The sequence below is a fragment of the Equus asinus genome, chromosome 5, assembly GCF_041296235.1.
Source record: "Equus asinus isolate D_3611 breed Donkey chromosome 5, EquAss-T2T_v2, whole genome shotgun sequence".
In the NCBI taxonomy this organism is placed as follows: Eukaryota; Metazoa; Chordata; class Mammalia; order Perissodactyla; family Equidae; genus Equus; species Equus asinus.
In genome coordinates, this window is record NC_091794.1 from 79,699,672 (window position 1) to 79,719,519 (window position 19,848).

At 37.8% G+C, this 19,848-nt stretch overlaps 1 protein-coding gene across 6 annotated transcripts in view; it reads right to left on the reverse strand.

Moving 5' to 3' along the window:
* Positions 1-19,848, reverse strand: part of ST3GAL3 (ST3 beta-galactoside alpha-2,3-sialyltransferase 3) — a 192,982-nt gene that overhangs the window by 158,012 nt on the left and 15,122 nt on the right. For 4 of the 6 annotated variants that reach the window (XM_070510117.1, XM_070510120.1, XM_070510114.1 and 1 more), the window contains exon 2: positions 11,077-11,221. The exons of 1 other annotated variant lie outside the window; for it this stretch is intronic. In XM_070510117.1, the coding sequence (XP_070366218.1) occupies positions 11,077-11,191 (115 nt within the window). In that variant the 5' untranslated portion in view covers positions 11,192-11,221. Of the gene's footprint in view, positions 1-11,076; positions 11,222-11,751; positions 12,049-19,848 lie in introns of those variants that run through there. One more of the 6 variants, XM_070510115.1, reaches the window with a different exon arrangement.

Below are 19,848 nucleotides of genomic sequence, written 5' to 3' on the forward strand. Positions count from 1 at the left end.
CTCTATTAAATTCCTACAGACACGGGTTTTATCTTTGAGCTCTCTCTCTCTCTTTATTTTTTTGGTGAGGAAGATTGTCCCTGAGCTAACATCTGTGCCAATCTTTCTCTATTTTGTATGCGGGATGCCACCACAGCATGGCTTGAGGAGCAGTGTGTAGGTCTGCAGCTGGGATTCAAACCCATGAACCCCAGGCTGCCAAAGCAGAGCATGCAAACTTAACCACTATGCAACCAGGCCAGGCTGGCCCCAGCTCTCTATTTTTTTAACTGGTCACTTTTTCTGTTCTAGAATCAACACTACTATTTCTAATAGTATGGCTTTAAGGATGTCTTAATATGTGGGAGGGAAAATCCCTCTTCCACTTACAGAGAGAAATAAAGCTAGCCCATAACTGGGGTGTATACAGGTCCAGATTTCTGTGCTTCTCTGAAAGTGGCTGGATTAGAGACAGACAGACACACACACACACACACTGAGAGCCTGGGTGTGGGGGGGTGCAGCACTTCCAGGTATAGCACAAGGCCATGCCTGAGTATCCTCCAACCCAGCTGCAGCTTTCCTCACCCAAGGCACTTGTGAATTCTCAGAAGACTGTGTTCTAAAGGAAAGAACTGGGTTACCAGAGGCCCAGTTGGGGGAATCTCTTCAGAAAGAGCAGCTCATTAGAAGAAGGAAGAGCTTTCGTCAAGCCAAAGAGGGAGAAAGACACCAACAAAGGTCAGCAATCTAGAGGGGCTTGGCTGTAACATGAAGTTTAGAACATGAGATCACCAAGGATGGCAAAAGCAGTAGACCGCAGAAGAGAGGGAAAAAAGAGCTGTTTGCAGTCTTTCCACCATCACATATACCCTCAGACAAAGCAGTGATTCTCAAAGTATGGTCAATGGCCTACTAACAGGTTCTTCTGATGGTCTACAAACTCATCCAAAAATGGAGCCAGCAGTCCCTTCTTTGTGACACGGGCAATTTCACAAACTTTCATTTTTATTTACAATTAGGCCTTACCTAATTACTAGAAACTCACAAAGCAAATTACTGAGTTACAAAATATGGTATAAGTAAAACCAAAATTAGCATTTTACTGGCATTTACTGTGAACTGTAAATCAGCATTCCATTAAGAAGTCTGTATACCAGGCAATATTCAACTATACTGCACAGCTATTACCATTCATGCCCACACGTAGCCAGAATTCCTATAGATCTCTGAAATACACTCTATTATCAGTGTGTCATCAGTGCTGTCTTGAATTGGACATGGCATGCAATCACTGTTTTTCTTGGCTTTTAAATTATAAATTTGCATTAGTTTAGCCATTAGTTCACTTGATTGTGAGTTTAGTTATTAACCCTACAATGAGTATCGATGCATATTTACATCAATAATATTTCTGACAGTTTTCCAGTAACAAGACCTCAAAGCATATGTGAGTTACTGTTCAAATACGAATAATCTTGAGGCCAGGCTGGTGGCATAGTGTTAAGTTTGTATGATCTGCTTTGGTGGCCTGGGGTTCCCAGGTTCAGATCCCAGGCACGGACCTACACACTGCTCATCAAGCCATGCTGTGGCAGCATCCCACATACAAAATAGAGGAAGACTGGCACAGATGTTAGCTCAGCAACAATCTTCCTCAAGCAAAAAGAGGAAGATTGGCAACAGGTATTAGCTCAGGGCCAATCTTCCTCACCAAAAGAAGAAGAAGAAGAAGAATCTCTTAAAGCAGATTTATACATAATCCCCCAAAATTTGCTTGTAGAAAGTTATTCCACTCATATCACCCAGTTCTTTTCCACTGAAAAGTGAAAATAGGTGGAATAAGTGGACCAAGGGATCTCTTGTGCTACGTTTGTTATGGTCAAAAAAGTTTGTAAGGGAATAACTGAAGAAGAAGAGCCCAGGAAAAAGGACTCCGTATGCAAAGCAGGTGGGGGAATCAGAGCCTTCAGATATCAAGTGTTGCTACTAAGAACACAAATTTGAAGACAGGGAGACCTTGAGTTCAATCCCTGTTTCCACTAGTGACCAACTCACTCAAAATTCTGTTTTCCTATCTGTAAAATGCGACAATGATAGTCCAGACTCTACTCCATCTCTGTGATCTCAAACAAGGCGTTAACTCGCTGAGCCTTAACAGTCTCACCTGTGAAATGTGGAAATACTACCAAACATATCTAGTAGGGGATTAAATAAGATGATGCATGCAAAGCACTTTAGAACAGTGCAAGCTCCAAGCGCACCATTAAGTGTTCAGAAAATGTTACCTATTACAACCTCACAGAGTCGCCACATTATAAGCACCATGACAGCAGCACAGCATCATATTCATCCTTCTATCCCAAAGACCTGACACAGTGCCAGGCACATTCTAACTGCTCAGTGATTTATTGCTGTCAATTTTGAGCTTCCTGCAAATGAAGCCTGAGATGGGCCTGTAAGTATGTGCACATTTGACTCTGTGTGTGTGTGTATGTACAAGTGAAAAGGATCATCTTTATATACTTTCCATGTCAGGACATAAAGATCGACCTTCAATTGCTATACAGTATCCACCGAATGCACATATCATAATTTACTGACTCAATCCTCTATTAGCTATTTAGCTTGTTTCCATTCTTTTCTAATAAACAATGCTGCAAGGTGCACCCTTATACATAGATCTTTGCTTGCTTATTCTGTGCAACAGGAGGTAAAATCTGCTGGATCACAAGATGTACATATTTGAAATTTTGAATACATATTATTATATTACCTTCCAGAAACCCACTTAGAGTGTGTAAGAATAATGGCTTATTCATATCTGTGCAGGGCATTATCATTTAAAAATCTTTGCCAATATGGAAGGTAACAGTAATATAATTGTTATTTTATACTTTACATTTCCTTAAAAATTAGTGAGAACAAATACTTTAAAATATGATCACTAGCAATTTATAATTTCCCTTCTGTGAAATTATCTGTTCATGTACTTTGTCAATTTTTCTATCGAAGTGTTCATTTTTTTTCAAACAACTTAAATGAGCTCTTTGTATATATTAAGAATATCATCTCTTTAGCTATCATATTAATTGAAAATATTTTTCTTGGTTTGTTATTTGTCTTTTAACTTTGCTTAAAATTTATTTCTCTATACAGAAATTTTACATAAAAGATAATAACACTTTTCATTTTTTATTGTGGGGCTTCTGACCCTGGTGTCATGCTAATAAAATCTTTCTCAATCCCAATCTGATATTCTTTATTTTCTTCTAGTATTTTAATTTAGATTTTTAAAATTAAATCTTTAATCTATCTGGAATTAATTTTTGTGTAAGGCGTGTGAAAGGGACATAACTTAAATTTTTCTAAATAAAATAGGTAATAGTCTCAAAACTAAATAAAACAGCTCGTCTTTCCCCTGGATCTGAAAGACCACATTTATCAATACTAAACTTCGATCTATACATATATTCATGTTCCTCTACTCCAAATAACAGATCTATTGATTTCTTCCTGTGCTAGTATGACAGCTTTAATTACTGTAGTTTTATAACAGATTTTAATATCTGGTAGGGTAAGTTCTCTATTTTCTTACTTTTTTTCTTTATTCAACTTCAGTGAGGTATAATTTACATAAAAATAAAATTCACATGGTTAACTGTACAAGTCTTTGGACTTTTGACAGATGTATACTCTTGTGTAACCACAACTCCAATCAAGATATACAACATTTATTTATTTATTTATTCTTTTGAGGAAGATTAGCCCTAAGCTAACATCTGCTGCCAATCCTCCTCTTTTTGCTGAGGAAGACTGGCCCTGAGCTAACATCCGTGCCCATCTTCCTCTATTTTATATGTGGGACCCTACCACAGCATGGCTTGCCAAGCAGTGCCATGTCCACACCCAAGATCCGAACCAGCGAAACCTGGGCCACTGAAGCGGAACGTGTGCACTTAACCGCTGCGCCACAGGCCAGTCCCCCAATCTACAGCATTTAAATCACCACAAAAAGTTCCTTCAAGCTCCCACCATCCTCTGCGTTGGACAACTACTGATCTGATTTCTATAACAATGGATTAGCTTGGCCTGTTCTAGAATTTCACATAAACAGAACAATACAATATGTACATACTCTTGCATCTGGCTTCTTTTTACTCAGCATGTCTGTAGGATTGATCCATGCTGTCAAGTAAACTAGTAGTTTGTTTCCCTTTTATTGGTAAGTAATCTTCCCCTGTATTACTGGATCTCATTTTGTTTATCCATTCACCTACTGAGGAACATTTGGGTTGTTCCCAGTACTTGGCTATTATTAAAGCTGCTGTAAACAGTTGCTTACAAGTCTTTTTCTAGACATAAGTTTTCATTTCTCTTGGGTAAATATCTATGAGTTGCTGAGTCATGTACTAAATGTATGCTTAACTTTATAAGAAATTGCCAAACTGTTTTTCCACAGTAATCGCACTATTCTACATTCTATCTAACAATATAAGAGAGTTAAGTTGCTCAACACTAGGAATTGCCAATCTTTTTAATGTTAGTCATTCTAATGGATGTGAAGTGGCATCTCACTGACATTTTAATTTGCATTTTCCTCATGCCTAATGATGATGAATAACTTTTGAGGTGTTTATTGGCCATTTGTATTTTTTTGGGGTGAAATGTCTATTCAAGTCTTTTGTCAATTTCTTAAATAATTTGTTTGCTTTTTTATTATTAAATTTTAAGAGATCTTTATATATTCTGGATCCAAGTCTTTTGTCCAAAATATTGTTGTGAATATTTTTCCCAGTCTGTGGTTTGCTTTTACATTGTCTTGATGAAGCAACTGGAAGAGCAGAAGTTTTTAAATTTGATGAGTCTAATTTATCAATTTTCTTTTATGGTTAATGCTTTTTGTGTCCTATCTAAAAATTTTCTGCCTACCTCAACAGCACGGAAATTTTCTCCCATGTTTACTTCTAGAAGTTTTATAGTTTTAGCTTTTATGTTTAGGGCTATGATCTACTTCAAATTGATTTTTATATATGATGTGAGTGATTATGGTTCTTTTTTTCTAAATAGATATCTAGTTACTTCAGAATCATTTGATGAATAGACTATCCTTACCCTATTGAATTATGTTGCCACTTTTATCAAAATTCACTTGTCTTCATATGCATAGTTCTATTCTATTCCACTGATCTTTAGCCAATATCACATTGTCCTGAAGTAAGACTAGAAATGAGGTAGTGTAAGTCCTTCAATTTTTATTTTCCAAAATAATTTTGGCCAGTCTAGAGCGTTTGCATAACTGTTAGAATCAACTGTTGACTTCTAGCTCCCCGCTCCTCGCCTCCCAAAAAGAAGCCTGCTGGGAGTTTAATTAGGATTGCATTGAATCTACTCTTGAATTTTGAAAAAAATGGGCATCATAACAATATTGAGGCTCCCAATACATGGGCATCAAAAATCTCTCCATTTATTTAGATCTTCTTTAATTTCTCTCAGCACTGTTTTTGCAATTTTTGCTGTAGAGGTCTTGCCACGTTTAGATTTTTCCCTCAGTATTTTATTTTTGATGCTACTATAAAAATATGGTTTCATTTTATTTTCCAATTGTGTACTTCTAGTATATAGAAATACAACTGAATGTTCTATATTGACCTTGTAGTCTGCAACCTTGCAAGATCACTTAGTTACAAGAATTGTTTTGGCTTGTTTTTGTTTTTCCTTTTGATAGATTCATCGGGATTTTTGTACACAGCAATCATATCATCTGAAAATACAGTTTTACTTTTTCCTTATCAATCTTTATGCCTGTTATTCCTTTACTTGCCTTATCACTGAATAGGACCTGTGATAAAATAATGAATAAAGGTGATCAGAATGGACATCTTTCCCTTTTGCCCTGATCTTAGGGGGAAAACATGTCTTTCTTCAATACATATGATGCTAGTTGTAAACTTTCAGATAGTCTTTATCAGATTTCTGTTCCTAGTTTGCTGAAAGTTTTTATATGAGTGGGCTTTAAATTTTGCCAAATGTTTTTTCTGAAATGATTAAGAAATGGTTTTTCTTCTTTATTCTTCTAATGTGGTGATTACATTGATTTTCAAACGATGAATCAACCTTGAAGTCCTTAGTCTTTGTTGTATTATCCTTATTATATATTCCCATATTTAATTTACTAGCATTTTGCTGAGGATTTTTGCATGAGAACTTCTGCATGCTCATGAGGGATACTGACGTGTAATCTTGGTTTTTGGTAATGTATTTGTCACGTTTTGTCAAGATTAAGCTGGTCTCATAAAATGAGTTGAGAAGTATTTTCTCCTCTATTTTCTGAGAAGAGTTTGTATAAGACTGGTGTTAAATCCTTACTTGAATATTTATAGAATTCACCAGTGAAACTCTCTGGGCCTGAAATTTTCTGATTACGAATTCAAGTTCTTTAAAGATACAGGGCTACTCAGATTTTCTATTTATTCTTCAGTCAGTTTCAGTAAGTTGTGTTTTCCAAGGAATTTGTCCATTTCACTAATCTGTCAATTTTAATAGTATAAAATTGGTCATAATATTCCCTTATTACTCTTTAATGTGTGTAGGATCTGTAGTACTATCTCCATTTCTCTTCCTAATACTGACAAATTGTATTTTCTCTTATTTCCTTGATTTTTTTTTTAAAAAAATGTATCTATTGGAGAAAATTATACATAACATAAAGCTTACGATTTTAACCATTTTTAAGTGTACAGTACTATGATATTAAGTATAGTCACACTGCTGTGCATCCATCACCACCATCCATCTCCAGAACTTTTCATCTTTCTCAACTAAAACTCTGTACCCATTAAAAGCTGACTTCCCACTCCCTCTGCCCCAGCACCTGGCAGCCACCATTCTACTTTCTGTCTCTAAGCCTCTAACTACTCTAGGAACCTCATCTAAGTGGAATCATATAATATCTATCTTTTAGTGACTAGCTTACTTAGCATAATGTCTTCAAGATTCATCCATGTAGCATGTATCAAAATTTATTCCTTTTTAAGGCTGAATAATACTCCACTGTATGTATAAACCATTTTGTTTATCTATTCATCCACTGATGGACTCTTAGGCTGCTTCCACTTTTTGGCAATTGACAATAATGCTGCTACAAATATCTGTTCAAGTCCCTGCTTTCGCTTCTTTTGGATACATACCCAGAAGTGGAATTGTTGGATCACATGGCAATTCTATTTTTAATTTTTTGAGAAATCACCATACCATTTTCCATAGTAGTTGCATGATTTTACATTCTCATCAGCAATGCATAAGAATTCCAATTTCTCCATATCCTCTCAACACTTATTTTGTATTTTTTTAATAACAAACATCCTAACGTGTGTAAAATAGTGTCTCATTATGGTTTTGATTTGCATTTCCCTAATGATTAGTGATGTTAAGTATCTTTTCATGTGTTTATGGGCTGTCTATGTAAGTCCTTTGCCCTCTCCCTTTTTTTTTTTGGTGAGGAAGATTTGCCTTGAGCTAACACCTGTTGCCACTCTTTCTCCTTTTTTTTGCTTGAAGAAGATTAGCTCTGAGCTAACATTTGTGCCTATCTTCCTCTATTTTGTATGTGAGATGCCACCTCAGCATGGCTGACAAGTGGTGTAGGATCCAAACCCACAAACCCTGGCTGCTGAAGTGGAGTGCACCGAACTTAACCACTATGCCACCAGGGCCTGCCCCCTTTGCCCATTTTTGAATCAGGTTTTTTGTTGTTATTGAGTTATAGGAGTTCTTCATATATTTTGGATATTGATCCTTTATCAGATACATGATTTACAAATATTTTCTCCCATTCTGTAGGTTGCATTTTCATCCTGTTGATGGCATCCTTCAATGCACAAGTTTTAATTTTGATAAAATCCAATTTATCTATTTTTTCTTGTGTTGCCTGTGCTTTTGGTGTCATCCATGATTATTCTTGTTAGGAATCTATCAATTTTATTAATTTTTTCAAAGAACCAAATATTGGTTTTGTTAATTTTCTCTATTGTTTATTTTCTATTTCATTGATTTCTGTTCATATCTCTCTCATTTCTTCTGCTTACTCGGAGTTAAATTTGCCCTTCTTTTTAGGTGGAAACATAGATCATTGTTTTTAAGACTTTCTTTTCTTTTTTTCTTTTTTTGGTGGGGAAGATTGGCGCTGAGCTAATATCTGTTGCCAATCTTCCTCTTTTTGCTTTAGGAAGATGTTGCTGAGCTGACATCTGTGCCAATCTTCCTATATTTTGCTTAATGAAGTTTGATACTCTCTTATTAGGTACATACCTATTTACATCTGTCTTCCTGGTGAATTTCTCCTTACCTCACTATGTAATCTAATGATTAGAGAGTAATCCTGTCTAATCTCTTGTAATACTCTTTGTCTTGAAGTATAGTTTGCTTAAATTAACACAGCTCTGCCAGCTTTCTTCTGCTTATTGTTACATAAGATATATTTTCCATCCTTCTACTTTGAAACTATCTGTGTCTTTAAATTTAAAATATACATCTCTTATATCAGGACATGGTTAGATCATGCTTTTTATAACCATTCTGACATTTACTGCCTTTAACTGGAGTTCTAATCTATCCACATTTAAATATCATTATTCATTAGTCAGGATTAAGTCAACTGTCTTACCCTTTGTTTTCCATTTCCCCCTTCTGTTTTTTCTTCTTACATTGCTGTTTTTCTGCTTTCTTTGGGGTTAACTGAATTTTTTTTAATGCTCCATTTTATTTCTTCTATTGGCTTCTTAGATATAGAGCTCTTTTGGCTATTTTTCTTAGTAGTTGTTCTACTAAGGAGTTCTACTAGGAGATACACATCCTTAACTTATCAGAGTCTCTTTAGAGTCATTAGAACACCTCTTCCCATCTGGTATTTCATACTTCTTACTTTACCCTTCCCTTACTTAATACACAACATTCCTACTTCCCACTTCTTATTTCCTTTTCACAAATCTAATAACCTTACAACAGTAAAATTCCATTTATCCATCCCCCATTCACTGTGCTGTGTAACTTTGGTAAATCAATTAAACTAAACACTTCAGTTTGCTCAACTGGAAAATGTGGATAATAACAGCATCTTCACATAGTTGCAGTAAGAATTAAATTAAATTTGTAAATTGTCTAGCCTAAAACCTGACACACAATAGGTCTTCCATAAAGTTAATGTCCTTTCCAATTTGTCTAGGAAAATATGATCTAACCCGTGATTATGCCTTCTACAGGTCAGTAGCTCTTAACAGAAAAGGAGACTCCATCTCTAGCACATTATTTCCATCTATGTTAGGGATACAGGTGAATCCACCCATTATGGACACAGACAATGCCTCTAATACAGAACTCTGCACTGCACTGACCTAACACTGTTAATCCTTGGTAGTCCCCTTGATTTTAAAAGTAAAACGGTATAGAGAAATTTAAATAAATTCTGGAAACACAAAGTAATTAGTCATAATTATAAGCTAAGAATTTAAGAGGCACTTAAATGTTCCACATAAAATAATAAATTAAAGATATAACACCATATTTTAAAAATTGGCTTGAAACTGCTCTGCTCTAGTAGTTTGGACCATGTGAGAAACAGGTCCCATGTTAAGGTCTTATAACGGGGCCAGCCCAGTGGTGCAGCAGTTAAGTGCGCACGTTCCGCTTCAGCAGCCCAGGGTTCACCGGTTCGGATCCCGGGTGCGGACATAGCACCGCTTAGCAAGTCATGCTGTGGTAGGCATCCCACATATAAAGTAGAGGAAGACGGGCATGGATGTTAGCTCAGGGCCAGCCTTCCTCAGCAAAAAGAGGAGGATTGGCAGTAGTTAGCTCAGGGCTAATCTTCCTCAAAAAAAAAAAAAGGTCTGTTAATAAATTTTGGGGCTGGCCCCATGGCTGAGTGGTTGGGTTCGCGTGCTCCACTGCGGCAGCCCAGGGTTTCGCTGGTTCGGATCCTGGGTGCAGACAAGGCACTGCTCATCAGGCCATGCTGGGGCGGCATCCCATATGCCACAACTGGAAGGACCCACAACTAAAAATATGGAACTATGTTGGGGAGAAGAAGGAAAAATAAAATCTTTAAAAAAAGGTCCCAAGACAACAGCAGACTAATTGCCTCTTCCAACTCATTCTAACTCATTTTAACCTCATACCTAGAGACTGACTCTATTCTCAAGTGAATTCTACACTGGTATCCAGTAGATGTTCATAAAAGTAAACCCACTCTAGAGATGACACGCTCACTGGGAATCAGAAGAGACTACAAAATATATCCTGCACCAATCTCCAACAGCCATCAGACCACAGAGCCAAAAGGAAAACGATTTATGCTCACTGTGTGATACTTCAAGCTACAACCAAGAAGAGAACGTACAAAGGCTGGTGCCACTCAATACAAGCCCTCAACTACAAGCCTAAAACAAAACTCAGGCAACACTAGGTAAATCGAAACCAAGCCAGAGGGGCTCCGGCAGCTCTGTAGAAAGCACACCTAATACACAGACTTGAGGTACCAATGGAAGAAAGGGATTAGGAGCTACTCGTTAGTGGAAAAAAGCCATTATTCTGTTCAGGTACAAGTTCAGTAGCAGCAGGGGCTATGAAGATTAAGTAGACAAAGTTCCTTTAGGGAACACAAAACAAAGATAATATTAAACTAAAAATTCAAGGAAAAACTAAAGATGAATGTTTTAAGGGCACAAGAAAAATCAACTTCAGTACCAAGCCCTAAGGTGACAGATGGCAAATGGGAGTGGCAACACACTACAGTAATTAAAAAGAACAACATTCAAGAACTGAAAGTACTGGTATAGTTTGGGTTTTTATTGAAGAATAGCACGTTTTCACTGCATTCATAAAACGATTTGCCATGGCATGCAGTTTTTAAAAAACATCAAAGTTCTCAACCTACAGCAACCAAAGTGGTAGGCAATTTCTAAGCCCAGGTCTCAGAAATGTTCAGTTTACTCTCACTGCCCACCCCTGAAGAATGTGAGAGCACTGCAGCCCCACGAAAACCCAAGAACTAATCTGCAATAGGCTTTTGCTGGGGTAGGCTAGAGTGGCTGTACTTACTGGAGTCCTCCCACTGGAGTAAATGCAGCTTCCACACAGAATAATACAAAAATCCCAGTACTAGAAAAAGGCAGAGGGCTAGCAGCAGATTGCGCACAAATACCAAGAGTCCCATCTTCACATGATTTACGATTTCCTACATGACCTAAAAAAAAAAAAAAAAAAAAATTTAGGTCTTAAAAGATAAAGCAATCATCTTATTGATATGCTCTACCTTAAAATAAGTATTTATAGAAAGAATTTCCAAATGAAGAACCACCAAGAATTACCACTGAGTTCATGACACAGCATCCTCCAGCCTGCTCATCTCTATCTCAAGGGAACAGCTTCCCCAGTCACTCAGCATCCAGGCCAGAAATCAGCAGTCATCCTTTTGTCCTTCCTCTCCCTCATTCCCAACATCCAATCAATGACCAAATTCTAGCAATTCCAATCTCCCAAACAAATCTCAGATCAAAGCCCCATCCAACCATCTCTACTCTAGTCCATGCCACCATGTATTCCCATCACCAAGCCTCCCTGCCTCCAAATCTGCACTCTCCCAAGTCCCTCTTCCACACAGCAAAATGAGCAGTCTGTTAATAACACAAAATCTGACACTACTTCCCTGCCTAGACCCTTCTGTACTAGTTTTCTACTGCTGCTCTTCAAAGTACCACAAACTTAGCAGCTTACAACAGCGGGAATATATCATCTCAGAGTTCTGTAGGCCAAAAGTCCAGGCACAGTGTGGCTCAGCGGGGTACTCGCATTGGGTCTCACAAAGACAAAACCAAGGGCTCAGCAGGGCTGTACTCCTTTCTAGATTCTGGAGATGAATCTGCTCCAAGGTCATTCAGGCTGTTGGCTGAATTCAGTCCCTCGCAGCTGTAGGGCCGAGGTCCCGCTTCCTTGCTGGTTATCAGTCTTTGCTCCTGTATTCCTTCTCATGCTCTCTATGGGGCCTGACTCCAGCCATGGTGGGTTAAGTCCGGCTCATGCTTTGACTCTCTCCAACTTCCCCTCTACCACGTCTTGCTTCTGCTTCCAGCCACGGAAATTTTGCCTTCAGGCTCATGTGATTAGATTGGCCTCAGCTGAATAATCAAGGAACATCTAGCTATTTTTTTGTATTGAGGTTAGTTTCAGACGTATAATATAATGATTCAATATATGTATATATTACAAAACGATCACCAAAACAAGTCTAGTCAACATCTGTCACAATACCATTACAATTTTTTTTATTTTGATAACTTCCAAGATCCACTCTCATAGCAATTTTCAAATATACCATATAGTATTGGTAACTATAGCCACCATTACATTATATTACTGTAACTACATTATATCGCTGTGCATTACATCCCCAGGACTTATAACTGGAAGTTTGTATCTTCTGAGTGTTTCACCCATTTCACCTACTCCCCACCCCCTGCCTCTGGCAAACATCGATCTGTTCTATCTATGAGTTTGACTTTTTTTTTTAGATTCCACATATAAGTAAGACCATATAGTATTTGTCTGTCTCTGTCTAACTTATTTCACTTAGCATAAGGCCTTCTACGTCTACCTGTGTTGTCTCAAGTGGCAGAATTTCCTTCTCTCTATGGCTAAATAATATTCCATCATATGTGTATATATCTCACATTTTCTTTCTCTATTCATTTGTTGGTGAACACTTGGGTTGTTTCCATGTCTTGGCTAATGCAAATAATGCTATAATGAACGTGGACGTGCAGATACCTTTTTGAGTTAGTGTTTTCATTTCCTTCACATATACACCCAGAAGTGGAATTGCTCAATCATATGGTAGTTCTGTTTTTAATTTTTTGAGGAACTTCCATATTTTCCATAGTGGCTGCAATAATATCCCTATTTTAAGGTCCATAATCTTAATTTCATTTGCAAAGTTCCTTTTGCCATGTAAGGTGACACATTTACAGATTCCAGGGATTGGGGCGTGGGCACATTTAGGGGGCCATTCTGCCTAACACACCTTTCATTCAATTCTCAATTCCTTTAGAATAAAGTAACTGCTCTTTAAGGCCTAGTAGCTCTGATTGTGCCCCTATTTACTCTCCAATTCATCTCTTGCTTCTCTTAACCTTGTCTGTGTCCCATGCTCTAGTCATTCTTTCTCCTTTCACTGATTGTTGCCTTGCTGTTTCTCTCCTCCAGGCCCGTCTGGAACAGTCTTCATCGCCTGCTGTTTCACCTGCTGCACATTCTTTGATACACACCTTAAATGTAACATCAGCCAGACGACTTCCCAGGATCACCCCTCCCTACCTCCACTCAGATATCTTAGCCACAAAATAACTTAAGAGAAAGAAATTATGTATAAATATTATAAATGAAATGATAAAAAGTTATCACTTGCAGAAAACATAATTGTCCATCTAGAAAAGCCAAGAGAATCAAATGAAAAACCACTAGAACTACTAGGAAGTTCACTAAAATAGGCAAGATTAATTTACAAAAATCAACAGCTTCTTAAAAACTACACTAGCAATGTAAGGGGGAAAAATTCCATTCATGATGGCAACAAAATCTGTAAAATACCTAAAAATAAACTGAGGAAGAAATGGGCACGATTTCCACAAAAAACATAAGAGATCAAAATAAAAAAAGGGATGTAACAGGTTCCTAAGTGAGAAGATTCAACACTGGAAATACGTCAGTTCTCCTGAAATGTCAATTCTCTATAAATTCAGTGTAACTCCAGTCAAAACCCATGACTTCTTCTGAACATGGATCTAAAGTCAACCTGAAGACTTCATGCCCAAGAAGAGCCAGAAAAAATTTTTTAATGAAAAATAACGACATGAGGATTTGCCTTCCCAGATATCAAAACCAACTCAAAGCTACAATTATTAAGACAGATAGGTACTGGCACAGGAAAAGACAAATAGATCAATGGAACAGGTTAGAGTCTAGAAATTACCTTTCTCGATAGACAGACATACACATACACACACATATATGAGTGAATTTACCTTATCTATGTGTATACATATATATATGAATTTACTCTGATAAGCACATAAATTTTAAAAAGAAAAAAAAGGTATGATAGGATACATAGCTAATTGTTGATGTGGTTACCTCTAGCAAATAGGATGGAATGATGAGAACTTCTCCCTTTATACACTTCTGAATTAAATTTATTTGTTAAAAGTCATAAGTATTGGCTCTATAATTTTTTAATATTAAAAAAATCAAAGAATAACATATTGTAAAAATGTAAATTGATCAACTCTTTCAGGAGCATTTTGGAAGTATCTGTTGAAATTTACAACATTCATACACCTTGACCCAGCATTTCTATTTCTGTGATTTTTTCCTAAAGTAACGCTCCAACAAATATTTTAAAAGAAACGTACATGAATATTCATTAGCAACACTGATTAGAAGAGCAAAATACTAGAAACAATTCAAGCGTCCAACAACAGGGAACCAGACAAATAAACTATGGTACGTCTACACAAGGACATCTCTGTCAGATAGGGTCTTGGCAGGGAATAGCCAGCAAAAGCAAAGGATTTTTTGTAGCTGTGCGAGAAGGATTAAAGGACTGAGCAGGGGTGGTGAAGCATCCAGGGACTATCAACAACAGAGGCTACTCCTACACTGGAGCTGAAGGGGCAAGGAGACAGAAGGGTGTTACTGGAGCCCCAGCAAGAGCTGGCTGAAGAAGAGGCCAGCCAACAGGAGCAGAAGCCACAGAGGAACACAGCGGCTACTAGGGCCAGGGCAAGGGACAGAGTGGGATAATAAATACTCTGACTTCTCTCACCACTCGCCCTCTGATCCCTGTCGTGCCTCCTATCAGCTGATCCTAACTGAAAGCCAGAGGGCAAGGAAGCCCACAGGATGCAGTTCGTAGAGGTCAGCCACTAGTGCACAGAGGAAAGAAGGTGGATAATGATCAACGAGAGCAGGAGAATAATAAGTATAGAATATGATGTACCAGTTACAGGCAGATTTGCATGTCCTAACATGGAAAAATGTCTAGAATATACTGCTAAGTGAAAAAAAATCTAGTTGTAGAATAGTAATGTGTATGTATGTATGCATGGCCACATATTGACCGTAACAAACAAGGATGACAGTAATGTTTAAAACTAAGGTTAAGTATTAAGTACATACTTAAAAGAATATGCACCAAGCTGTTGACAATAATTATCTGTGAAAAGTTTTCGGGGGGGAGGTTCATGATCAATTTATTATTTTAATTTTTATATTTATGTAAGTAATAAATGTACAAAGTTTTCACAGTGAAATAGAAATTGGAGACTTGCATTTCCTGCAGCACAAATGACTATGTATCCTGTCCAACAGTCCCACTGAAAACAATGTAAAATTTAAGGTACAAGCAGCCTGCCTACAAAGGGCAGGTGGTTCTCTGAAAGCTCTTCTTTCCTTTCAGGAGGGAGCTGCAGCAACTCGTCCCAGCCCCGCCCGCTTCTTTCTGTCCTGAAAGCAGATGTGACATCTGAACCACACAGTGACTACAACCTAAGACTCTGGCAGACACACAATGTGAGTCAACAGATTTACCCATTCATTCAACAAATGTGACAGTGAGAAGGCTGAACTAACTACCTATTTTATTTGTCTTTTCCATGAAGGAAAAGGATCTTCCTAATGAAGAGGTAGAACAAACATCCCAAAGAGGAAACTGATTCCAAAAGTGGATGGCATATAAAGAAGAAATAAGAGCAGAAGATAAGCCAAAACCTCCAAGACAAGGAGAAGAACAACACTTCAAGATTCTAAAACACATGAAATTTCAAACCACTGCTAAGACAAAAGTTTGACAACACATTCTAGTGGTGAGGATGTGGGGAAAAAAACAGGCACCCATACATTGCTGGTGGGGAGAGGGATGTGGCATTAGCTAACAAAATCACACATGCTTTTACCCTTTAACCCAATATCCTCACTTCTAAGAAACCATCCCAGAAATACACTGAAAAAAATACAAAAGGACTTATGCACATGGCTATTTAGTGCAGCACTATTTGTATTATAAGAGACTAAGACTGAAAGCACTCCAAATGCCCTCTTGATGGGGGTCGAATAAACTATGGTATATCCACAAAATGGAGGATTATGCAGCCATAAAAAGAAATGAGCTCGCTCCCTTTCTTCCTTTCTGAATAATTTAATCTAAAAGCCATTAGTGGGGCCGGCCCTGTGGCACAGCGGGTAAGTGTGCACATTCTGCTTCCACAGCCCAGGGTTCGCTGGTTTGGATCCCGGGTGTGGACACTGCACCACTTGGCGTGCCACACTGTGGTAGGCGTCCCACATATAAAGTAGAGGAAGATGGGCACGGATGTTAGCTCAGGGCCAGTCTTCCTCAGCAAAAAGAGGAGGATTGGCAGCAGATGTAAGTTCAGGACTAATCTTCCTCAAAAAAATAAAAATAAATAAAAATAAAAATAATAAAATAAAAGCCATTAGGTTTCAGGGGCTAAGCAAGGTAGGCTCATGTACCTGGAGTGAAGAGGAGGGGAGGAGCATCAGGCCATCATGATGGGTCCAAGTAAATATACTGAGGCCAATGGGAGCCAGATTTCTCAATGAGGGAGAAGGGAGTTACAAATATGGAAAGGAAAAAAGTAGAATAAATCTTTTGGGTTGTATTGGAATTGGAGGTATCAGTGTGAACTGATCATTTTCAATATATAAAGATATAAAAATAGTATGGATAGTGTGTGAGTCCCTTTGTGTGTACACATGCATATACTCCCTAGCTCTATCCACTAAAAGGGCCCGGCAACATACTCCAATAGCAGTGAGCACATCTAGCACCTAGATCCAGATTTTTAAATACCATGCTCCACTATACGAACCAGGGATCCTTAGAAGAATGGCTGATTCCAGGGCTGAGGAGGAGAACATACAAGATAAGCCTGGATCATCTTGCTGTGCCTGAAAGCAGGAAAATGCTCAAAGAGTGAGGACATGTCAAAAGGAAAAAGAAGCCAGCCTGAGGGACTCCTACTGGCCAGATCTGGAGCAATTCAGCAACAAGATAAAGATGCTACTAACAGACTATAACCCATTAAATAAGAATCTAATAAATGAGGAAAGGAGAAAACTTTCTCTTAGAGCAGAATGTCAACTAATGAATGTAGAAGGAATAATGTAATTAGAAAATCACCATTTAATCACAGAACTGCAAATCAAAATCACAGTGAGACATCACCTCACACCTGTTAGAATGGCTATCATCAACAAGATAAGAGACAACAAGTGCTGGAGAGGATGTGGAGAAAAAGGAACCCTTGTGCACTATTGGTGAGAATGTAAACTGATGCAGCTACTACAGAGCACAGTACCGAAGGTCCTCACAAAAATTAAAAAGAGAACTACCATCTGATCCAGCAATCCCACTTCTGGGTATTTATCCGAAGAAAATGAAAGCAGGAACTTGAAAAGACATACGCACCCCCATGTCATTACATATTATTTATAATAGCCAAGATAATGGAAACAACCTAAATGTCTATCAATGGATGAATGGATAAAGAAGATGTAGTTTATATAGACAATGGAATATTATTCAGGCATAAAAAGGAAATCTTCCTACTTGCAACAACATGGATGGACCTTGAGGGCATTATGGTTAAGTGAAATAAGCCAGACAGAGAAAGACAAATACAAGTTCATAGATACAAAGAACAGACTGGTGGTTGCCAGAGGTGGGGAGTGGAGGGTGGGTATAATGAGTGACGGGAGTGAAAAGGTACAAACTTCCAGTTACAAAATAAGTAAGTCCTAGAGATGTAATGTACAGCACGGTGACTATAGTTAATAATACTGTACTGCATATGTGAAAGTTGCTAAGAGAGTAAATCATAAAAATTCTTAGTACAAGGAAAAAAATTCTGTAACTACACCTGGTGATGGATGTTAACTAGACTTACTATGGTGATCATTTCACAAAATATACAAATATCAAATGATTATGGTGTACACCTGAATCTAATATAATGTTGTATGTCAATTACATCAAAAAATTAATGTTCAAACTTTAAAAAAAACGAAAATCACCATTTAGCAACTATTTTAGTAATAATTCAGCTAAGAAACATCAAAGGATGCTAAAATTAACGGGTAAAAGTTTTGAGAAATGGGATATTATATAGCTTAAAGTGTCTCCCCTCAAGATACTTATTGATTACAAAGGGAAAAAGAGTAACTTTATAAGGGAAAAATCTAGTAGACATCACACCACCATAAGCTAGCTGAAGGATATATGGGAGTTCTTTGTAATATTTTTGCAACTTTGTTTCAAGTCTGAAATTATTTCAAAACGAAACCAAAAAAAGAAAGATTTTTAAACTAAATGCTAAAATACGTGTTCAAATAAACATCCAAATGAGAGATTATGCAGCCACTTAAAATGTTGTTTATGAAAACATTTTAATGACATGGGCAAATGCTTATGATATAGCATTAAATGAAAAAAGTTAAGATGCAAGTATCGTAAACTCAACTATCAAAAGAATAGAAAAGACTGGAGTGAAACATAAAAACAGTAACAGTAGACTAGTGCTGAGAAGTTTTTATACTGTAGGAGCGCACTCGGCCTCCCTGTCCGGCCATAAGAAAGCACACAGGTAAAGAGCTGCAGATGCGCGCGGGAAGCTCCTGCAGCATGTGGAGGCAGTGCAGCAATCTGGACTCGTCCACCCTTCATGCATCCATCTGACCTCAGAGAAGGAGGTGTCTCTCTTCTGTCCAAAGCTAATGCAACAAACACCAAGTGCCAGGAATTATGCGAGGCATAGAAGACATTAAGACGATCAAACTCAGACCTTGCCCTAGGGGAGTTCCTCTGACTTCTCATTTCCCATTCCTTCTTCAAACCACCACAATCTGATATGGGTTCTGATCCTACCTGTCACTCAAGAAGTTTACCACTCAACTCTCAAATGCCAAATTCACCGGACACTACAATCCTCCCATAACTTAACCTTTCTACAGCATCTGAAACTGTGACAGGTGGTACACTCCAGTGCTAAGAGCCCTTTCTCTGCCTTCTTTGCCTAGCAATGCCAACTCATCTTTCAGGACCCTGTTCAAGTCTTACCTCTTTCAGGAAGCTGTCCTTAATCATAGCCCTACACTATAGCTGGCTGTCTAACATCACATGCTTACCTCTATTACAGCATTTATAAAACATTGCCTATTTTTCCGTCTCTGCAGAGAATTAGCACATAATTTGAAAGCAGAATCTATAACTTAGGTCTGTGAATTGCCAGCATTTAACAGCACAGCACCTAGTACCTAGCAACTCTCAAGAAGTGTTTGTTTAAAGATTAAAAAAATTAATTTATTTCTAATTACATGCCCAAACTCTAGACATAACTAATATAATTTGCACACATTCCAGAAATATATACTAAAGATATAACTTGTGTGCAATGTACGCATAATGTATGTAGAGGGAAGCTTGGAATACTGCCTGAGGCTTTTTTATATTCTCATTCTACAAATATCCCTAAGGCGATCTCATCCACTTCCATGACTTCATTTACCATGATTATGCTCACTATCCTGAAGTTTCTATATTCCGTCTAGACACCTCTTGTAAGTTCCGTGTCATATGTATTTAACTTCCCACTCTATATCATCATATGGATGCTTCACAGATGCCTCAGACTTCCCCTATAAACTTCTTTCTCCAGTGTTCATGTCTCAGTAAAAGGCAACATCTTCACAGGTGCTCTCATCAGAAACCTGGAAATTATCCTTGACACTGCCCTCTTTCTC